The sequence below is a fragment of the Penicillium hordei genome (genome assembly GCF_028827395.1).
Source record: "Penicillium hordei strain IBT 12815 chromosome Unknown utg000001l_segment0_segment0, whole genome shotgun sequence".
Taxonomy (NCBI): domain Eukaryota; kingdom Fungi; phylum Ascomycota; class Eurotiomycetes; order Eurotiales; family Aspergillaceae; genus Penicillium; species Penicillium hordei.
Window position 1 is genome coordinate 2,900,336 of NW_026623142.1, and position 18,443 is coordinate 2,918,778.

At 47.5% G+C, this 18,443-nt stretch overlaps 6 protein-coding genes across 6 annotated transcripts; 5 read left to right on the top strand and 1 right to left on the bottom strand.

Annotated features, from left to right (window-relative positions):
- Positions 1 to 631: 631 nt before the first annotated feature.
- On the top strand, positions 632 to 1,315 carry N7537_001092 (uncharacterized protein; the record flags this gene model as incomplete). Its single annotated transcript, XM_056892150.1, has 2 exons — positions 632 to 683; positions 1,134 to 1,315. The coding sequence occupies 2 exons, from the start codon at positions 632 to 634 to the stop codon at positions 1,313 to 1,315; spliced, it is 234 nt and encodes a 77-aa protein (XP_056757145.1).
- Positions 1,316 to 1,889: 574 nt separating this feature from the next.
- On the bottom strand, positions 1,890 to 2,848 carry N7537_001093 (peroxiredoxin; the record flags this gene model as incomplete). The annotated part of the gene is made up of 6 exons (XM_056892151.1): positions 1,890 to 1,923; positions 1,978 to 2,060; positions 2,131 to 2,460; positions 2,515 to 2,590; positions 2,648 to 2,773; positions 2,829 to 2,848. 6 exons carry the CDS (start codon positions 2,846 to 2,848, stop codon positions 1,890 to 1,892), a joined length of 669 nt encoding a protein of 222 aa, XP_056757146.1.
- A 2,323-nt stretch (positions 2,849 to 5,171) lies between these two features.
- N7537_001094 (EVE domain-containing protein) lies at positions 5,172 to 6,672 on the top strand (the record flags this gene model as incomplete). The annotated part of the gene is made up of 6 exons (XM_056892152.1): positions 5,172 to 5,291; positions 5,378 to 5,579; positions 5,642 to 5,893; positions 5,952 to 5,969; positions 6,034 to 6,150; positions 6,215 to 6,672. 6 exons carry the CDS (start codon positions 5,172 to 5,174, stop codon positions 6,670 to 6,672), a joined length of 1,167 nt encoding a protein of 388 aa, XP_056757147.1.
- Positions 6,673 to 7,630: 958 nt separating this feature from the next.
- On the top strand, positions 7,631 to 9,361 carry N7537_001095 (aldehyde dehydrogenase family protein; the record flags this gene model as incomplete). Its single annotated transcript, XM_056892153.1, has 3 exons — positions 7,631 to 7,854; positions 7,925 to 8,124; positions 8,181 to 9,361. 3 exons carry the CDS (start codon positions 7,631 to 7,633, stop codon positions 9,359 to 9,361), a joined length of 1,605 nt encoding a protein of 534 aa, XP_056757148.1.
- Positions 9,362 to 11,134: 1,773 nt separating this feature from the next.
- N7537_001096 (SMP-30/gluconolactonase/LRE family protein) lies at positions 11,135 to 12,481 on the top strand (the record flags this gene model as incomplete). The annotated part of the gene is made up of 4 exons (XM_056892154.1): positions 11,135 to 11,214; positions 11,404 to 11,564; positions 11,632 to 11,772; positions 11,896 to 12,481. The coding sequence occupies exons 1-4, from the start codon at positions 11,182 to 11,184 to the stop codon at positions 12,479 to 12,481; spliced, it is 921 nt and encodes a 306-aa protein (XP_056757149.1). The 5' UTR covers positions 11,135 to 11,181.
- Positions 12,482 to 16,205: 3,724 nt separating this feature from the next.
- Positions 16,206 to 17,687, top strand: N7537_001097 (uncharacterized protein; the record flags this gene model as incomplete). The annotated part of the gene is made up of 1 exon (XM_056892155.1): positions 16,206 to 17,687. The coding sequence occupies one exon, from the start codon at positions 16,206 to 16,208 to the stop codon at positions 17,685 to 17,687; it is 1,482 nt and encodes a 493-aa protein (XP_056757150.1).
- Between the last annotated feature and the right edge of the window lie 756 nt (positions 17,688 to 18,443).

The following is an 18,443-nucleotide window of genomic DNA, read 5'->3' on the forward strand; positions in this document are numbered from 1 at the left end:
GCCCAATGAACCAACTCGTTGGCATGCCTTGAACGCTCTGGTTGAGTGATTCTTTTTGTGGACGTGGTGTCATCACTCGAATTTTGTATAGAAGTCTTGCGGCTGCGCTTGGTGAATCTTTAGATATGGGCAATGACCTCCTCGGCATCGCGAGAACGTGTCGTAAGCTGTCCAAGTCCTCGTCGGATTCTAGCCCGAGCCCTTTCGTAAGATACCACGCCTGGCAATGACTCTCCTATCGCTTCAAGGAGTGGGTAGCCATTCTTTGGTACTTGGTGTGGCCACTAGATCCAACCCGTCAATTCTTATGCATGTAAGGTATAACTTTCTGTTTTACTCACGCAGCATATAGCTTCCACATCTCGCAATAGCTTGGATATTCGAAATCGCAGTCGTTTCTCTTGGTCCAGGCTGGCCGTGTCTATGTAGTTGGCAACTAGATACAATTCAGCCCCAAGACGGCCACATACTGGACGCTTGTGCTCAACACCCAGCAAAGATGCAATTTTAGCGACTTGGGCTATGGCGGCATGTGCAAAATCTATCGGTTCCTCTGTCGCCATTCCGAGTACAACACGAGCCAGCCCATGTGATGATGCGGTTTGTTGAGCAAAACTGAGGCTGACGAGCGATGCGGGGTAGGTTCAATTGGAAGCCGCCCAACCTGATCACTGCAGAACTGGGTGGGTGGCCAGGCCAGTTTAGCAGGTTTCGGAGCTCGTTCCTGATGATTCTGATGATGAGATCTAGTCAGACTTTTCCCGTGACTGCACAAGCCCTCGACGATATCAATAATTAAAGGCAGTTTTGTTCGTCGCCTCAGCGGCCAGTCATTCGCTCGCTCTAAGCGCCCACGTGAGAGTAGCGTATATACTATGTGCTCCGGGGAGCTTTGTAGGGTAGCCGTTTACATACTCTCAGAGCCTAGGTCCCCTCACCTCCGGGTTGATGTGGTATGCTCACGTCAACTTTGTTTTCTCCACTTGTTCTGCTTGGCCATTAATATCTTGACTGTGACTTTTACTCTGACTTGCTGTTCTTGGTTTGCTTCGCGATGAATCCTTTGACCTCAACATCACCAACACCATTGGCCGTACCCGGATCTACTTAACTATATGAATGATACATCACAGAGAAGCCGCAAGTCTTCCACGACCTTTCGAATATGAACAGCAAGGACATTGCCTTCACCATCCGCTCCGTGTTCATCATCGACCCTGCCAAGAAGATCCGCCTGGTTATGGCCTACCTCTCCTCCACTGGCCGTAACACAGCAGAGGTTCTCCGGTTTATAGACCCAGTCTCTCTAGAATAGTAATAAGAGATATGTAATCTTCCCGATTAGTTCGCTTGTACGATCCCATATTTTATTTTCTCTCTGCCTCTTCTGCTTCTGCTCCCTCTGTCGACGTCGTTGCCCCTAAGGTAATATATTGATTTCGATAAGAACTATGTGTCTAGGAACCTCATGAATTGACTGGATTTCGGTTGATTTGATTCAATTGGTACCTTATTTTACATATTGGCTCAAACGAATTATTACAAATCGCCCAAACGTGTGACCATGCAATGTCATATCATATACTACGCACGCTCTATTGCATAGTGCCATTTCAAGGAAGTTCTGAGATACAGGTCTAGAACTACTGGGATAGACAGTCCGCAAACATCTCAATGTAATAGAAAGAGGAAAGGGACTATCTGAGGAACTACGACAGGATGATCTGGGAGCAAACAGGTAGAGGTCACACGACCTCTCAATAAGTTCCTACAAAAGCGCATAAGTAAAAGTATGGCGTGAGTAGGTTTCATTAATTTCGGGAGGAAATTGTGTCCCAAGTATTGTAGAACCCGTTTTATCTTTCTAGCATCACATCATAAGACCCCGTTTACTCGTCCTTAAGGGTGATGAAACGAAGGTAACTATAACATGTCAGTATCCTCTGTTTTGAATTGGCAGTTGGACATGGAACTTACGGCTTCACTTCACGGATCTCGCCGAACTTCTTCTTGGCATCCTCGGTGCTAACTGTTGGTGGCACAATAACGTCGTCTCCGGCCTTTGATCGAGTTAGTAAGATACTTCGCATAGTTTCAAGGCTTGGGTTGCAGAGGACAGGGGGATCATACCAGCCAATTGATCGGGGTGGTTACACCCCTCTTATCAGCTGTCTGGAGAGAGTCAACAACCCGGAGAACCTCTGCTGTGTTACGTCCAGTAGAGGCAGGGTAGGCCATGATCAGGCGGATCTTCTTGGCAGGGTCGATGATGAACACGGAGCGGATGGTGAAGGCGATGCCCTTGCTGTCCACATTTTCAAGATCTTGAGCATCGATCATGTCGTAGAGGAAGGCGACTTTGCGCTCAGCATCTGCGATGATTGGGAACTTGACTTGGGTCGAGGCGACTTCGTTGATGTCCTTGATCCACTCCTCGTGGGAATCAAGTGCGTTGGCACTCTGGAAAGACGGGCGAGTTAGCTAATGCTTGAGTTATCCATCTTAGAGACTCACCAGTCCAATCAACTTGACGCCACGCTGGGTGAACTCGGGCTCAAGCTTGGAGAAGGCGCCGAGCTCAGTGGTACAGCTATTGAGTGTCAGCAAAACGCTTCGCGGAGTTAAAATGGGGCTGGACACAACTGACACAGGTGTGAAATCCGCAGGGTGTGAGAACAGAATAGCCCACTTGTCGCCAATCCACTCGTGGAAGTCGATCTCGCCCTGCGTGGTCAGAGCCTTGAAGTTGGGGGCGGTAGAGCCCAGACGGAGGCTAACAGACAGTTAGCATTGTGTAGATACCTCAAAAAGAGACCTGATGAGCTTACGGAGCAGCGCGGTCAGCCATTGTGATTAGGTAGGTAGGTAGAAAGGTATATTGTAGATAAAAAGGAGAGAGGGAAAGAAGAACAAGTCGGCGGGATTCAAGGTTATAAGATGATGATTGGAACCGTGGAACCCCCTCCGGCTTTCGCATAGATACATCTCATCATCCATGGATTTGACCCCACTTAACCTCATCCGGCAGGAATGCCCCACCTAGAATGAATTATTGATGGCGTGATCATTGTTTCCGCCCGGCAGAACGTCCATGATTGGTGAATATACAGCAACACATAACGTGGGCTGTTTAGCGTGTGTGATGCAATATCAACTGTGGATGAGCACTTCGGGTTCCTTAGGTTTCTTTTACCCCTCAATTTTACCCCTCAACCTTATGTTAGAATGAACTACGATCCTGTACCTGTGTTGTTTTTATATTAATATGCCTATAAATGGCTCTATACTCTATATTGTAGTTGGTGGGTGGTGGGTGGTGAGTTTTGCCCAAAAGTTACATATGCATAGTATATGGTACTCTGGTATCTTAGCTGTGTCTAGCGATTTTCCCTGCTAGCCAGTGACCTAAAACACAAAATGCGAACTATATACTTGAGCGGGAAATGATAAATCACGCAATTCTTACAAGACGACTTTGCCATACTTTACCATGAGCGGCTCTACCAGCAGCATTGGATGTTTGTATTTCTTCTGCTCCTTCAGCTAGGATACAGCTTAGCCTGTTACCTTTTCTAGTCGCATTGTAATAGATCCGTTCTTATTGTTCGGAAAAGACACAGAAAGGGGCGTATCCATAAATATATACGTGGCTGTCTCCTACATAGTCTCGAAATATAGATAGAAAAGGTTAACAATCAGGAACGACGCAATGATATCTGCAAGCTACCTATCAAGGAGTGATTCTTGACAGGAGACCTACACAAAGTTTCTAAGTGCTATTGTATTAAAATTTATCAAATCGGTAGTATTGATTGTAGTGTCAAAGCTACATATGTACATTTGGGGACCTTCATAACGAGTCACTTTCAAGCTCATTCGGCCGACATGACACTCTCTGATCAGCACCAATGAAACCCCAAAGTGATGGTGCAATATCACCTTTAGATGACAAATAGTCTATAAACTGACATCCAAACTCACTATGAAGTAACTATACCTTGTACATCAAGTCAGGATTGGCCTAGTATGCAGATCTGTCTGCTCCCTCTAGGCAGATTCTCCGAAATACATATTCCAACACTCTAGATAATGCGAATTCAATGAGAATTTGACCCACATACATATGTAGTGGGGCTAATTGCATGTACTACACACATCATCTGAAAGTACGTCCGTATTCTGTACAGCTGCCTCCAAGCGGAATGTTACCTTAGCAGTATAAAATTAGTAAAGGCTACATTAAGGCTACGACACTGTACATTATTCCAAGGAGTACCTTCGTTGGAAAAGACTTGACTCAAAGCGACGGACTCAGCCGCTGGGTAACTAGCCGGTGCAACCTCATGTATGCGAATGGACCTATGATGAGCTTAATTAACACTATTTTGATTACTGAGACATTTCGAGTTAACCCTGGCCAATAAATCTCTATATTTTATCCACTTATATTATATCTCTTAGTATGATCTAAGACGTTTGATTGACTCTGTTAAATAAAAATAGATCTGGACTTCTAGCTGCTATCAGTGAGATTGAGACTACTTCGAGGGAGAATACTCGCAGTGAGTCACCTACTCCAGATTAATATCCCCTTCGCAATCATAATATACACAGCACATTCTCCTTTTGAAGAATTTGACATAATTTACAACATCTACATATCTTTCTCAGAACAAGATCAGTCTCCTTATTTTCACATTGATTTTGTCAAAGTGAGAACATTCCAGGTTGACCAGGAGGTTCAGCTTTGGAAGCCGCACAAAACAGACAGTGCTAAGGGGTTTGTAACTCTAGTGGAAATACCTGGGTATATAATTATGCCTTAGATATTGATAAACATTACTGCTGGGAGCAAGTGAAAGGATCTTAAGTGGATAGTAATGTCCTAATAATAACTCCCAATGTTATTTACCTGGGGAGCTGGTTGTAGTGCCGATCATGATCGACCCCATCACGTGCGACCCCAGATCCACATCCGCGTCAAGCTGCCAAACAATCCAGGAAGCTCCTGCTCAGCTTGATTTGATAACTTCAACAGTTCCAGGGAGCACAACCACATTGATTGTACAGTTTCCATTTATTCTCCCTATCTTTTCTGCCTTTTACTCCTTTTCTACATATTTTTGCCGCCTTTCACTGTCACTTAACCTGTGCACAACAATTGAACAGTCATGCCACCCAAGCGCAAGTCTGAACGCGCTGTGAGCGCAAATGAGTCTGTCGCGACGCCTTCCAAACGGCTTCGAAATTCCGTAGATGCAACCCCAGCTTCTGCACCATCTGCCTCGGTGGTAAGTGCACTATGCAGGGGCTGATCGTCGCGTCCCGTGGCTTCTCCACTTCAATTGTTGACACAGGGCTGACATCATTGGAACAGGTTGATGCTACACCCCAGACAGGTGCAAAGAGAGGCCGTGGCCGTCCACGCAAATATCCCGAGACCTCGACTCCCAAGCCTGCTTCTGACGCCCCTAAGCGTGGTCGTGGTCGCCCACGGAAGATTGTTTCCGAGTCAGAACCTGCGGTTGTAACCCCATCAGGCCCCAAGAGAGGCCGTGGGCGTCCCCGCAAGGACTTAGGTATGGGGAATATATTGACATGTTGTGGGTGGTATATACTGACTCTTGTACCGTGTTATCAGGCGATGTGAAGCCTGTCACCCCGAAAATTAAGAAGAAGGATGGCCGTGGAAGACCCCGCAAGAACCCTCTGCCAAATGGAGAAGCCAAAATTACTGAGCCGAAGATCGCACCTGTGGTCGACATCATCCCTGAAACTGGCCGCTCGTTCTGGTTGATGAAGGCCGAGCCTGAATCTCGCCTAGAGAAGGGCAAGGACGTGAAGTTCTCTATTGATGACCTGGCTGCTGCAGATGCACCAGAGCCTTGGGATGGTATGTCCAATGTATCTTGAATACTGCGTACAGTATCCGATTGCTAACAATTGAACAGGTGTGCGTAACCATGTTGGTATGTTGTCCTGTCGAAAATCATAGAAGCTTTGACCATGAGACTTATACTCACAATGAACTAGCCAAAAACCTCATGCGCGATATGAAGAAGGGAGATTTTGCATTCTTTTACCACTCAAACTGCAAAGTCCCTGGGGTTGTGGGAGTGATGGAGATTGTCCAGGAGCATTCCACTGATGGTTCGTCATGCGTCGCTCAAAACTAAACTGCCTGATCATATTGCTAATCCACATCTCATAACAGAGTCCGCTTTCGATCCAGAGCACCCCTACTACGACCCGAAGTCCAAGCGAGATGATCCAAAATGGGTTGTCGTCCACGTTGAATATCGCCGCAAACTTGAGAAGCAAGTCACCCTCCAGGATCTAAAGTCTCACGGCCAGACCGGAAAGCCGCTTGAGAATCTTCAAATGATTAAGCAATCCCGGCTTAGCGTGTCTTCTGTGACTCCGGCACAATGGAAATACATACTGGAGCTCGCAGGCGAGGAACCGCAAGAGGAGTTCACCAAGGAGTCTAGCGAGAAGAAGGATTCTAGCGAGAAGGAAGAGTCTAGCGAGAAGGAAGAGTCTAGCGAGAAGGAAGAGTCTAGCGAGAAGGAAGAGTCCAGCGAGAAGGAAGAGTCCAGCGAGAAGGAAGAGTCCAGCGAGAAGGAAGAGTCCAGCGAGAAGGGGGAGTCCAGCGAGCAGCAGGAGGAATAGGCACGAGAAAGCAACCCGCTACATGCAAGCGATGCACAGAGTATTTTATTCCATATAATTCTCCCAAGTATTTCTATCGATGGCGTTGCCGGTTGAACATGGGTTATCTACACAAGCGAATTGAAGCATCTTTTACTTGACTCGATGAGTCCTCTAGAAATATGTGGAAGGTATAGACTCACCGGAACGGTTCGATTCTCTTGGATGCATTTGCAGCTGCAACCATGTCATTGCCATATGGGCCAATCACATCGCTTTCTAGCTTGAACAGCCCACTATAGCCGACGTTCCACTACCATGGTTTCGACACGACGCTATAAATCCCTTGATAAGTAACACTTCCGGGATGGTGTCACATCGCTCTACCGGACTGCCCTCATACATGTGCGCCAAGTTGTCCGCCCTGTCTGTTCCAATATATGCGACCGTTGCCTGCACTGCCAGGACGAGCTGTGTCAGAATTAGTCTGGACCTTGGAGACACCCATCGGATCCTGTGGGTTTGATGCATGCGATATGCAAGGAGCCACGGAACACGGCTTGGATATCCGGATGCTAGTGGCACCGAAGTGCATATTCGATGTGTTTGACGCTATGTATGTCCCTGCAGCCCTGCAGTCCTTTGAGTACTTTAGGCGTTCATGCATGGCAGAGAATAAATTTGAGAAAATAAATTTGACCTCGGAGTATTGATAAGCAGAAGTGAAGGCCCCGGGCAGGGGAATATCCAATACACCGATCACGTCAAATCCGGACCCCGACACTGCACAGCCAACCAGAGAAGTAAAAGAATGCAAACTAAACAAACAAGTTGAGAAGAAATCGATCTTGACTCGGAAGAGCAAGTCGATCCGGAGTGTGGAGCATCTTTATCGGCTTATCGAGCGGGGAGCTCAACTTACAAACTTTCCAGCTATGGAAAGTTTCCCCTCCTATATTATTGCTCTCTCTCCCTCCCCATGTTCCGCATTCACCTGCGCTGTTTTCACAAAGTTTCATCAACTCTTACTAGCTCCATTGGCCTGCGTCGCCCATTTCACAGTTCCCCTTTCGTGATGTCCGCCATCTCCGTGCAACTGACTGCCCCCAATGGGCGCAGCTACACCCAGCCCATCGGTCTCTTCATCAACAATGAGTTCGTGGCCGCCAAGTCTGGCGAGAAGTTTGCCACCGTGAACCCTGCGTATGTACCTCTGAACTGTCTTGTGAGACCCTCCTAATTGTCTGGGAGTTGGAACTGACTGGACCTTCAGCAATGAAACTGAGATTACGTCAGTGTATGCTGCCGGTGAAGAGGATATTGATATCGCCGTCAAGGCCGCTCGCAAGGCTCTCAAGGACCCCTCCTGGAAGCTACTGCCGGCCACTGATCGTGGTGTCCTGCTGCTCAAGTTGGCCGATTTGATTGAGCAGCACAAGGAGACCCTAGCCGCCATTGAAACGTGGGATAATGGTCAGTAACCTGGGAGATAGTTGAGCATAAAACATGGAAACTGATATTTCCTTTAGGCAAGCCGTATCAGGTCTCTTTGAATGATGATATCGGTGAGGTCACCAACGCTCTCCGCTACTATGCCGGCTGGGCCGACAAGGTGTTCGGTCAGACCATTAGTACCACCCCGGCCAAATTCGCCTACACCCTCCGTCAGCCAATCGGTGTTGTTGGCCAAATTATTCCTTGGAACTTCCCCCTAGCGATGGCAGCATGGAAGCTGGGCCCTGCACTTGCGTGCGGTAACACTATCGTCCTCAAGCCCGCCGAGCAAACCCCGCTTAGCATTCTGTACTTGGCCGGACTTATCAAGGAGGCCGGGTTCCCCCCGGGTGTCGTTAACGTTGTGAACGGCCATGGCCGTGTTGCTGGTGGTGCGTTGGTCCGCCACCCTGGCGTTGACAAGGTCGCCTTCACCGGTTCCACTCCTACCGGCCGCGAGATCATGAAGATGGCCGCAGGCACCCTGAAGAACGTCACCCTTGAGACTGGCGGCAAGTCGCCACTGGTTGTCTTCGAGGATGCCGACCTCGAGCAGGCTGCCAAGTGGGCACACATTGGTATCATGTACAACCAAGGTCAGGTCTGCACCGCGACATCCCGAATCCTTGTGCACGACTCTGTATATGAAAAGTTCGTTGAGCTCTTTAAGGAGGTTGTCCGCACCACCAGCAAGGTCGGCGACCCTTTCTCCGACGACACCTTCCAGGGCCCTCAGGTCACCAAGGCTCAGTACGAGCGCGTGCTTGAATATATTGAGGCCGGTAAGTCCGAGGGCGCGACGCTCGTTTCCGGCGGCGTGCCGCACAAGAACGTCGGTGATGGCCGTGGTTTCTTCATCGAGCCCACTATCTTCACCAATGTCAAGGACTCGATGCGCATCTACCGCGAGGAGGTGTTCGGACCCTTCGTTGCCATCGCCAGTTTCACTACTGAGGACGAGGCCGTCACCCGTGCTAACGACACCACATACGGCCTCGGCGCCGCAGTCTTCACTCGTGACATTGAGCGCGCCCACCGCGTTGCCTCCGATATCGAGGCCGGTATGGTCTGGATCAACAGCAGCAATGACAGTGACTTCCGCGTGCCATTCGGTGGTGTCAAGCAGAGCGGTATCGGTCGCGAGCTGGGCGAAGCTGGCTTGGACGCGTACTCGCAGGTCAAGGCCGTCCACGTCAACATGGGCACCAAGTTGTAAGCTGTTTACATTTATAAAAATGGATGGTCTCTTTTGTAACTAAATTGACCTGTTATGTATAATGACCAAACCTTTCCTGTTCACATCATCTCTGCAAAACTCTGCAAACATGGTGTATATATCTGCTCTTGTTCCTATATTGCACTTGTCTACCTCGCTTTCACCTATAGATCCCAGCCACCAAAGATCATCTCAATTGGACAATCTCAGTCTCAAATAGCATTGCGTCCACTTCTCGGTCTCGCTCTTCAGACCCCCACATCCACGACCGCAAAAAAGGGAAAAAGGAAAAAAGGCAAGAACCTCAAAACCCTCCAATGGGTGCATAGCGTAGGCAAAGTTACTTGAAATCACTTACGTAGATCAGGCCCTGCACCATGCAGTGACATGACGGTCAATGATCGCCCTGTACGCAATATAAAGAAAAAAAGGGGGGAAAAAGGAAAATCCCAACTCTCACGGGCTCGATTCGATGTCCATCACCGTATGTTCGCGTCAGATAACTAGCCACGAACACAATTGATGCCCAACTTTTTCTCCCCGCAGCTACGATGATTGCAGGCCTTACCTGCATGCAAGCCTTACTTGGACCATATGGGGCAGGGTGCATTTGAGGATTGAATTGTGCCGTTAAAGCTAATTGGCCACGGTAGTTATAAGGCGTGCACGGCAAAACATCCATGAATGCTCGTAGTTTCAGGCACTTTGCACATTATTTCTATTACACACTAGTTTTATAACTTTCTCTTCCTTCACCTGATTATCGAGTTCATATTAGGAAGGGGTGAATTTCAGCACAATCCAATTCCCACACCATCTATCCTTTGCATGATCCATCACGCCCTTAATCAAGGTGATACAAGTTGGCTGCAGGCACATTCTCGCAGACATGCATGACAATCATAATTGCAATGCAGTGTATTTTCTTCCCCCCTCAAACTCGGTATTGGGGCCCAATTTTCTAGTCAGGCAGGAAAGAGAAAAAAAAAAAAAGGTTCGGATTACTCTTCGAACTCCAGGATTGGTAGTCAAGAGTAAGTCCAGGATTCGGGTGCTGTGTCTTAGCGCCCACCAGCACACACACACCCAGGAATCTCTTGCATCTGCATGCAGAGTCGGTCATGTGAAAAGCCACCTGGCCCTGGTCTGGACGGTGACCTAACGGTACTTTGCGAGGGAAATATTTTCTTTGTTATGGAGTACTAATGTAATTGAAATCGGTTTTCGAGAATAAGAACTCTGTTATATAGATTGGCGGCTAGCTGCACGAATTGATGCGGAATGGAAAGTTTACGCAGGCAGGGGACTCCATAGTTCATGGGGATTTCAGAGATTGTGTGATGATTCGCATTGCAGAGACGAGATTCCTGCAGGAGATTCAATAGTAGCATTGGAGATTTTTTTTTATTTTTATTTTTCACATTTCAATTGCCGAATGGACCTGGAATCCATGTATTTCTTGTATAATTTGCAACCGGAAAAGAAAAAGGACGATATCTATGAGATTACACGATTACATATGCTGTAGCAAAAGGTCTACCCCAGCCAAAGTGCCAAAGTGGGATAGTGAGCCCTCGTGGGGGTGGCTTGGCATATCCCGCGTCTCATCCTTTATCTTCTCTGTAATTCTCTCTTCCAATACTTAGATTCAAATATATATCTGTGGACAATATACGGAACACCAGTGACTCCAACAATTTTGTCTTGGCAGGTTCCGTAATCGGCTTGGATTTGAACTTTGAACAATAAACCCATTTTATGCCTAACCTCCCCCTCTTCTCAATTCCCAAATAGCGGTGTCCACTCTATCACCGATCGGCATGCCTGAAATTCAGAGGTGGACGGTCAATGAGGTCAGTAATCAATTCTATTCGTCAATTCCTAATTCACTTGGTTCTTTTGTTTCCTTTTTTATCTCTGGTTTTCGTGTCGGTCAGACGTGACGGATATTTTCCCGATCCTGTCACAGCACAGGAAAAGATAAAAAAAAAACAAAAACAAATATACACTAATCACAGAGGGCTAACTCAATACTCAATCAGCCGTACCTTGACATTCCCGGAACATTACTCGAAGGCCCCTTTCACGATGTGGCCAACAATGAGTTCCGTTTCGTGGATATCTGGGACCACAAACTATATCGACTCGATCTGGCAAAGGGTCCTGACTCATTGAAGGTCGTTGAGACCGATGCCTCTGTTGGGTGGGTTTCCCAATTTCCCGGAAATCCTTTAAATTGCATTTTGCTGAAATACCACGTGGACTTCTAGCGTGACCGCTAATGTTGCAGAGTCCAATCAGCTAATTGTTGGGGCCAAATTTGGTTTTGCCCGGCTGGACCAGAATACCGGGAAACTCTCCTATATTCATGATACTCAGAAGCTATGGGGAGAGGGGGCAAAAGCAGAGAGGTAAGCATAAGCCCCGAAAAGGACAAAACAAAAAAACAAAACAAAACAAAACAAAAGACAAAAAACAATTATTACCTATGAAACACCAACTAACATCAAACCCTCAATTGTTACGAAATGTAGGATGCGTTTCAATGATGGCGCAATCGACAGTCACGGCCGATTCTGGGCCGGGGCAATGAACGACCCAAAAATCAAGAAGCCAGAAGCAGAAGGCGTTTTATTCAGACTGGATCCAGACCAGAGTGTGCACCACATGCTGGCACCGGTGACGATCCCTAACGGGATTGGATGGAACCTGACCAACGACGTGATGTACCTGACTGATTCGCCGACAGGCAAGATCTTTGCCTTCGACTTCGATGCATCCAGCGGCGCAATCAGCAATCGCCGGGTGCACTTCGATATCGGCAATGCACTAGAGCCCGATGGCTTCGCTATTGATGTTGAGGGCTGCATCTGGAGCGCTGTCTACGGTGGCGGAAAGGTACTGCGCATATCCCCGTCCGGGAAGATTATCGGTCAGATCGATCTCCCGACGCGCAACGTGACCTGTCCAGCTTTTGTTGGCACCGAGCTGTTTATTACTACTGCCAAGGATGATCGGGATGATGATCAACTCCCGCACTCGGTTAGATATGGTGGCCGGGTTTTCAGGGTTGACGTTGGACTCCGCGGCGTGCCTAAGAATGAGTTTCGGTTTCAGTAGGGTCTGATGGGATTTGTGTGATCGTGTGCATCGGACATGGATACATAGTATTATGGTACGAAGTACATACATACATACATAGCACATACATACTACTAGGACGGAGTACCATGCTTAGTTTGGTTCTTGGTCTATTCTTATTCTACGTACTTTGGCCGCATGCACTGCAACGTACATGTACATTCACCGTCGAGCAGCAGAAGGATCAATGGTGCATCAACTAGTACTTTGCATTTCCGCCAAAGAATTAGGACCAAAAGGCGGTGATGGTTAATACTCGTCCCGCACAAAAAAAAAGTACGGAGTACCCAAAGACGTAGTCGACAAAGCGGGATATGTAGCTGAAAGCTGAGTGTGGACCGATGATCAACAAACGGGTGAGTATGTCGATCCGCGCTGTCATTGTCCGGAAACCTGGGTTTAGGGTAGCCTTCCACTGCAGCCCACGCAAGGGACCAAAAAAAAAAAAGAAAAAAAAGCTAGGTTTATTGATCGAATCAGCTTCCGCATTTCGATCTCACATCATGTCGACAATATACTCTATACAGGTTATTGTAAATGTAGGATTTGATTCGATTACCTGATTTTCGTCCGATTTCAAACTCGGCTGGGTAACGCGTGGGCACCAGCACTGCCTTTTTTTTTTTTGGGCGGATCCGCCCTGCATGGCGCAGGCACGGAGTGATAGGTTGTACTTTGTATTTTCAATGTGATTTTATAGTTTTGAACTGCTTTTCCGAGGACTATACTTGGGTTGATTGGATTGATTTGAAGTGGGAAGATCTACTGTACCTGTCAAACGGGAGGTATCCCCGTAATCTCGATTAGACAAAGGTATTCTTTTGCTTTTTTTTCCCAGGGAAAATGCGGTTGCAGCGGACACGAGATAATGGACGATCTATGCGGTGAACAAGGCCGAAGCAGATCATGAAAAAGGGGGGACAGTATCCACTTGGAAGTTCAAGACACCTGCAAATTGAAATTGAAAAAGAAAAAAGTATCCAGTTATCGATGAATCCATTCTGTCGGAGATCTTTTTTAACTTCTCCGTTTCTGCACCATTCAAATAGTCTGATGACACGCATCCGACCCGCGAGGATACCTAGGTAGGAAGAAAATGGTCTGGGAACGGTGGTTTGAGATTGTACGCCACAAGTTGACAGAGAGAACAGCCCTACTCCATACGGAGTAAGGAGTAAGAGAAAAAAAGAGAAAGATGGATGCTTCCAAATTTTCCAAATTTTTAGCCCTGTTCGACTCAACCAGTCAAATTCACTGGATCTATCAGACCGCAATTGTCTTTTTATTATGTCCAATGATTCGTTCAAAAAAGAAAAAGAAAAAGAAAAAAAATAGACAATAGCGGGTTACTGCAGCACAAAAGACTGACAGCTCTTGAAACTCTTTCGGACGCGACCTCGGGAACTGCATGACAACACATAAAGATCTATCGTAAATTGACAAGCGCCTCCGTACTTATCCACATACGGAGTATGGAGTACCTAGATCCGAATCCGCGGAGATCATGGAACACTTCCGGTATGCCTTCGAAGATCAACCAAATCCTTGCCAAGAAGAGGCGCTTCAGCTGCGCCAGAGCTCGCCTATCTTATGAAATCGCCAATTTATTTTCCCATTTCAATCCATTTTAGGGCAGGGTCTCTGGACTGGACACTAAACCGATCTTCGCTGCTTATTTAAGGCGGATTCTTTATCCCGTGACCTCGGAGCTTGAACAGAAACAAAGCTATCCACACGGCTTTCTCAAGCTCACGTCCTAAGAAGGGAATGACCGGATCCCTTTCCGCTTGATCCGATCATGGGGCATCAAATTGATAGAGAACGTTGTCACCTGGTTACTATGTTTATTTACCTTTTTTTTTATCTTCATTTATTTTTTTATTATTTTTTTTTATTAATATTTTGAATGACATCATTTTCAGCGCCGTGGGCATCCAAGTCACACAAAATGGGTGAAAGGATTCTTTAAGTTGATTCTTCGGATGTCTTCTCTTGCGTTACCCTGTTCAATGGCATCAAATATATCAAGTTCTATATGGTACAAGGGCTAAAAGGGTGCTAAAAGTCAAAGACCCTCCCCCCCACGGACTATTTCTTAGCTGGGAAGCGGTCCCAATTACCCCTAACGGTCAACGGCAACGGCCCCTTTTGCCGGGACACGGGGAAGATTTGGTGATGCACAACATTCCCAATAAACTTTGGACAATTCAGACTTCCTTTCTTCCTTTCTGCCCTTTCTCTTTTTGTATTTCACTCTATTCCCTTTTTATACTAATATGGAGTCTAGTTTCTAGTTTCCCCCAACTCTCGGAAATTGACACCAGACGCTTACAAGGCAACCATTGGGGATTGCCTCACTTACTATACCCGAGTAGGGGTATAGATCCGATAGGAAATGGAGTTCGGTATTCTTTCATTTTTTTACCTTTTTTTTACCTTTTTTTTTTTTTTTTTTTTTTTTTTTTTCTTTTACTTCAGATTTGCGTCATCTCAGGAACTTTCTGGATTCCCATGTCTCCGTACTATCGTCCTATCGTCCACTAACCTTCCACGCCCCCAAAGCCCCAAACCTTCCGAGCTTGAGAGGGGGAAAAAGAAACAAAAAACAATATATATATAAAAAAAGAGCGGCAAAAAGGGCAAAAACGGAAGAAGAAAAAAATACCCTCCCCCCTAAATAAAAAGAAATGGCAGTCTCCACCCGTCCCTGTCCATGTCCATGGTGACGGCGCACACTTGCAGCTCCCGATGATTCGTGCTGTGCATGACGATCGCTTTCCCCGGGTACTTAGGTACTTTATCGGTTATGGGACTTGGGACTCTATAGGATTTGGTGCCTATTTGGTTATAATAGGGGGTGATATTAGTGTACAGACACATTGGACATATTGGACATGTTGGATATATTGCATATATTCTATTTCTATTTCTATTTCTATTTCTGTTATTTCTTTTCTTTTTTCTTTTCTTCTATTTTAACTATTCTAATTAATATCTAAATAAAAACTAAAACAGTAAAAATCGAAATGTAAAATGTAAAAAACAAGAATAAAAGAATAAAGAATAAAGAAAAAAGAAAAAAAAAAGAAAAAAAAAGAAGAAAAAAAAGAAGCCCAATACTCCGGGGGTTAGACTTAGACTAGGGTGTCTCCATAGGAGATGCCCAACTATCCGCCAGACTGGGTCGGACAGAGAGACAACTAAGTTGTCTTGGAGCCATCCAGACCAGGTGATGGATCATTCTCTCACCGCTGCTAAATTTCAACGGTTCGCTCTTCTTAAGCTTGCCCCGTTTTCCAATTTCTGTTTCTTGACTTTCGTCACTTTGTTCTTTTCCTCTTAGCTCTAATTTTTTGAGGGCCTCGGATCTTTTCCGCAACTTTCCTAGCTTTCCTAGCTTTCCTAGCTTCCTTAGCTTCCTTATATTGATTATCTTCTCCTCGATCCTCAATTGAGAGAATCGAGTCTCTTGTTCTATACATCCTTATCCTTATTCATCTTATTCATCGTGGCTGCCTTAGGGATCAGTGTGTTGAACGCACCGTATTCGGGCTCACATTCACCCAATCTGTCACTTTACTCAGATAGGTATCCATCGCCTTCACCCTCCCTCTCTCACACTCCTCGAGAACCCAGCGACGAGGAGAGAGGGGGGTTTCGGTCATGCCATAACTCCCGCTCCGTCGTGGGAGATTTGGTTTCTATGTCGCAGGATTCTCGACGTGCAGGTTCATTGTCCAGAGATGTGGCTCAAGCAGATGACCGTTCGAGTGACAATGACCGTGCCTTTACAAGCAACCGGAATCCTGCCCGCCGGCCACCTCAACGACCTCGACCCCAGTCATGGCACCCATATGGACCCGTGGAGCCACCGCTGGAATCCATGTCATCTCGACCCATTGGTGTTCATGCCATCTTGAATCACCCACAGGCGACGGCTGACCTGACTGCACTCAGCCGTGAACCACTAAGCCTACCGGGTCCATCTTCCTCGCCTCATCCCCAAGGGACCTCGCCTACAATCCGCTCAGGATATGCATCGGTGTCGCAGCCATTATCTCCCAGGTCTCATTCACGCCCTTTGATGAATCCAGCATCGCCTTCGGCACGGTTCGTTGGCGGGGGTGGCAGGGCTTCGGGTCAGTCAAGCGTCACACATTCACCGCTAGTTCCTCACGAACCGTTGATGGGCCCACGTCTGCCCGTCACTAACTCGCCTCTGCCCGTAGAGGCGGGTCTACGCCCAATAGCACCTCTCACTGCCACTCAGCCTCCTACGCTGACTTCGATGCATTCTACAACCACTCTGCACTCTCGGCGAACTAGTGCCGGGCCGGGGCCTCTCACCAACCCGAACTCCCAAGAAACGAGCCCTAGCACGCCTCATTCAACTTTCAGTCCGTTTCACCATGCATCCCCTGCAGGGACCAGTGTATCCCTCGCACAAAGCAACGCATCCTATCCCACTGCGCCATATATGACAATGGATCCTCTGACCCGACCCATCCCCGCAACAAAAGGCCCTAGGCGCCAACCCGAAGCCCCCACACGAGCCGGAACACCACAGAGTAGCCCCCTCCCAGTGGGAATGATACCATGCGTACTAGACATGCGATCAGGCTCTTCCAGCCAAGCCGAAAAGCGCAAAGCGAACAGCGACGCCTCACGACGGTTCCGCAATCGCAAGCGCAACGAAATGCAACTCGAGCAGCGGCTCACCGCACAGCAAGACGAGATCCAGCGCAACGTAGAAACCGTCCGGCGCCAGAGCGAGGAGCTCCGTTCCCTCGTCCAGCAACGAGACCACTACCGCTCCGAGCGAGACTTCTACCGCGACCACCTCGGCCGGACAATGTCCCTGAGCGCCTTACCCCCAAGACCCTCTTCTCCACGCTCCGCCCAACCCACCCTCCTGCCTGCGTCAGAACCGGGCACCACGACGTCTTGGTCGGGCACCGATGCTGCCCGATCAGCTTCAGGCACACAGCCTACTTCGGCGGGTCCCGCTCCCCAGGGAAGAATGATTGACTCAGTCCAGTCCCAACCTGCTTGGCCTGCAAGTCCGCCATATTCTTCAACACCCATTGCACCCGCCGGACGGGCGGTTGCTGGCCCGCCTTCTGGGTCTCCGTCGGTAGCTGGGGGTCCGCTGCCTCCTCTGCAAGGATCGTGGTCACGTCCTTGACATGAGTTTGCCGGCAAAATCAAAAGAAAACTTATCACATCGTTCTCTCTTGTTATTTCCTCCCTCTTCCTTACACTCTTAATCCTCCCCCTTATCTCTCTTGTGTACTACCGCTACCAGGAGAGACAAACAAGCGGCCACTGGCATGGCCGCTCGCAGGTGGTCTATACTCCTTTAGTGATGTGGTCTACTCAAAAGAGTGCCTCTTCCTGTAGGCTGGGTGTGTATAACTATCTGCATTTCCTGTCATCAAAAGACTCGTCGGGTCCCGCAAAAGTAAAATCTATACTTTTCTTCTCGCTGTCATTATATTACCCCTGTCTTCGTCACATACTGCCTCTTTTGATTTTTCTCTCTCTTTTTTGTGTATGGATTGCACAGCGGTGATACCTCTATTGGCGATGTATTGAATCATCATTTTTTTGTTTTAAATTGGAAGAGATATTTTGAAAACTGGATATTCACAGTCATTCAAAGCCCTATGAAAGTTTTCTACACCTCATTCTCGCAATTGCTGCCTAAACACCCCAAATATACCGCAGCGGTCTAGACGGACATTTAAGATAATACTCGGATCCAAGGTCTCAGAAAGCTTAGCCTGCAATGTAACTTTGAAACATACAATGCTTTGAAGTGATTGGTCGGTCCGTGGTGGATCGAGACCGTGACGCACCTGGGCAATCTCAGGTGGCACAGTGTGATTCATGACATCATAAACATAAATAGTTCATGTGTTCTAAGATTCCTGATAAGATC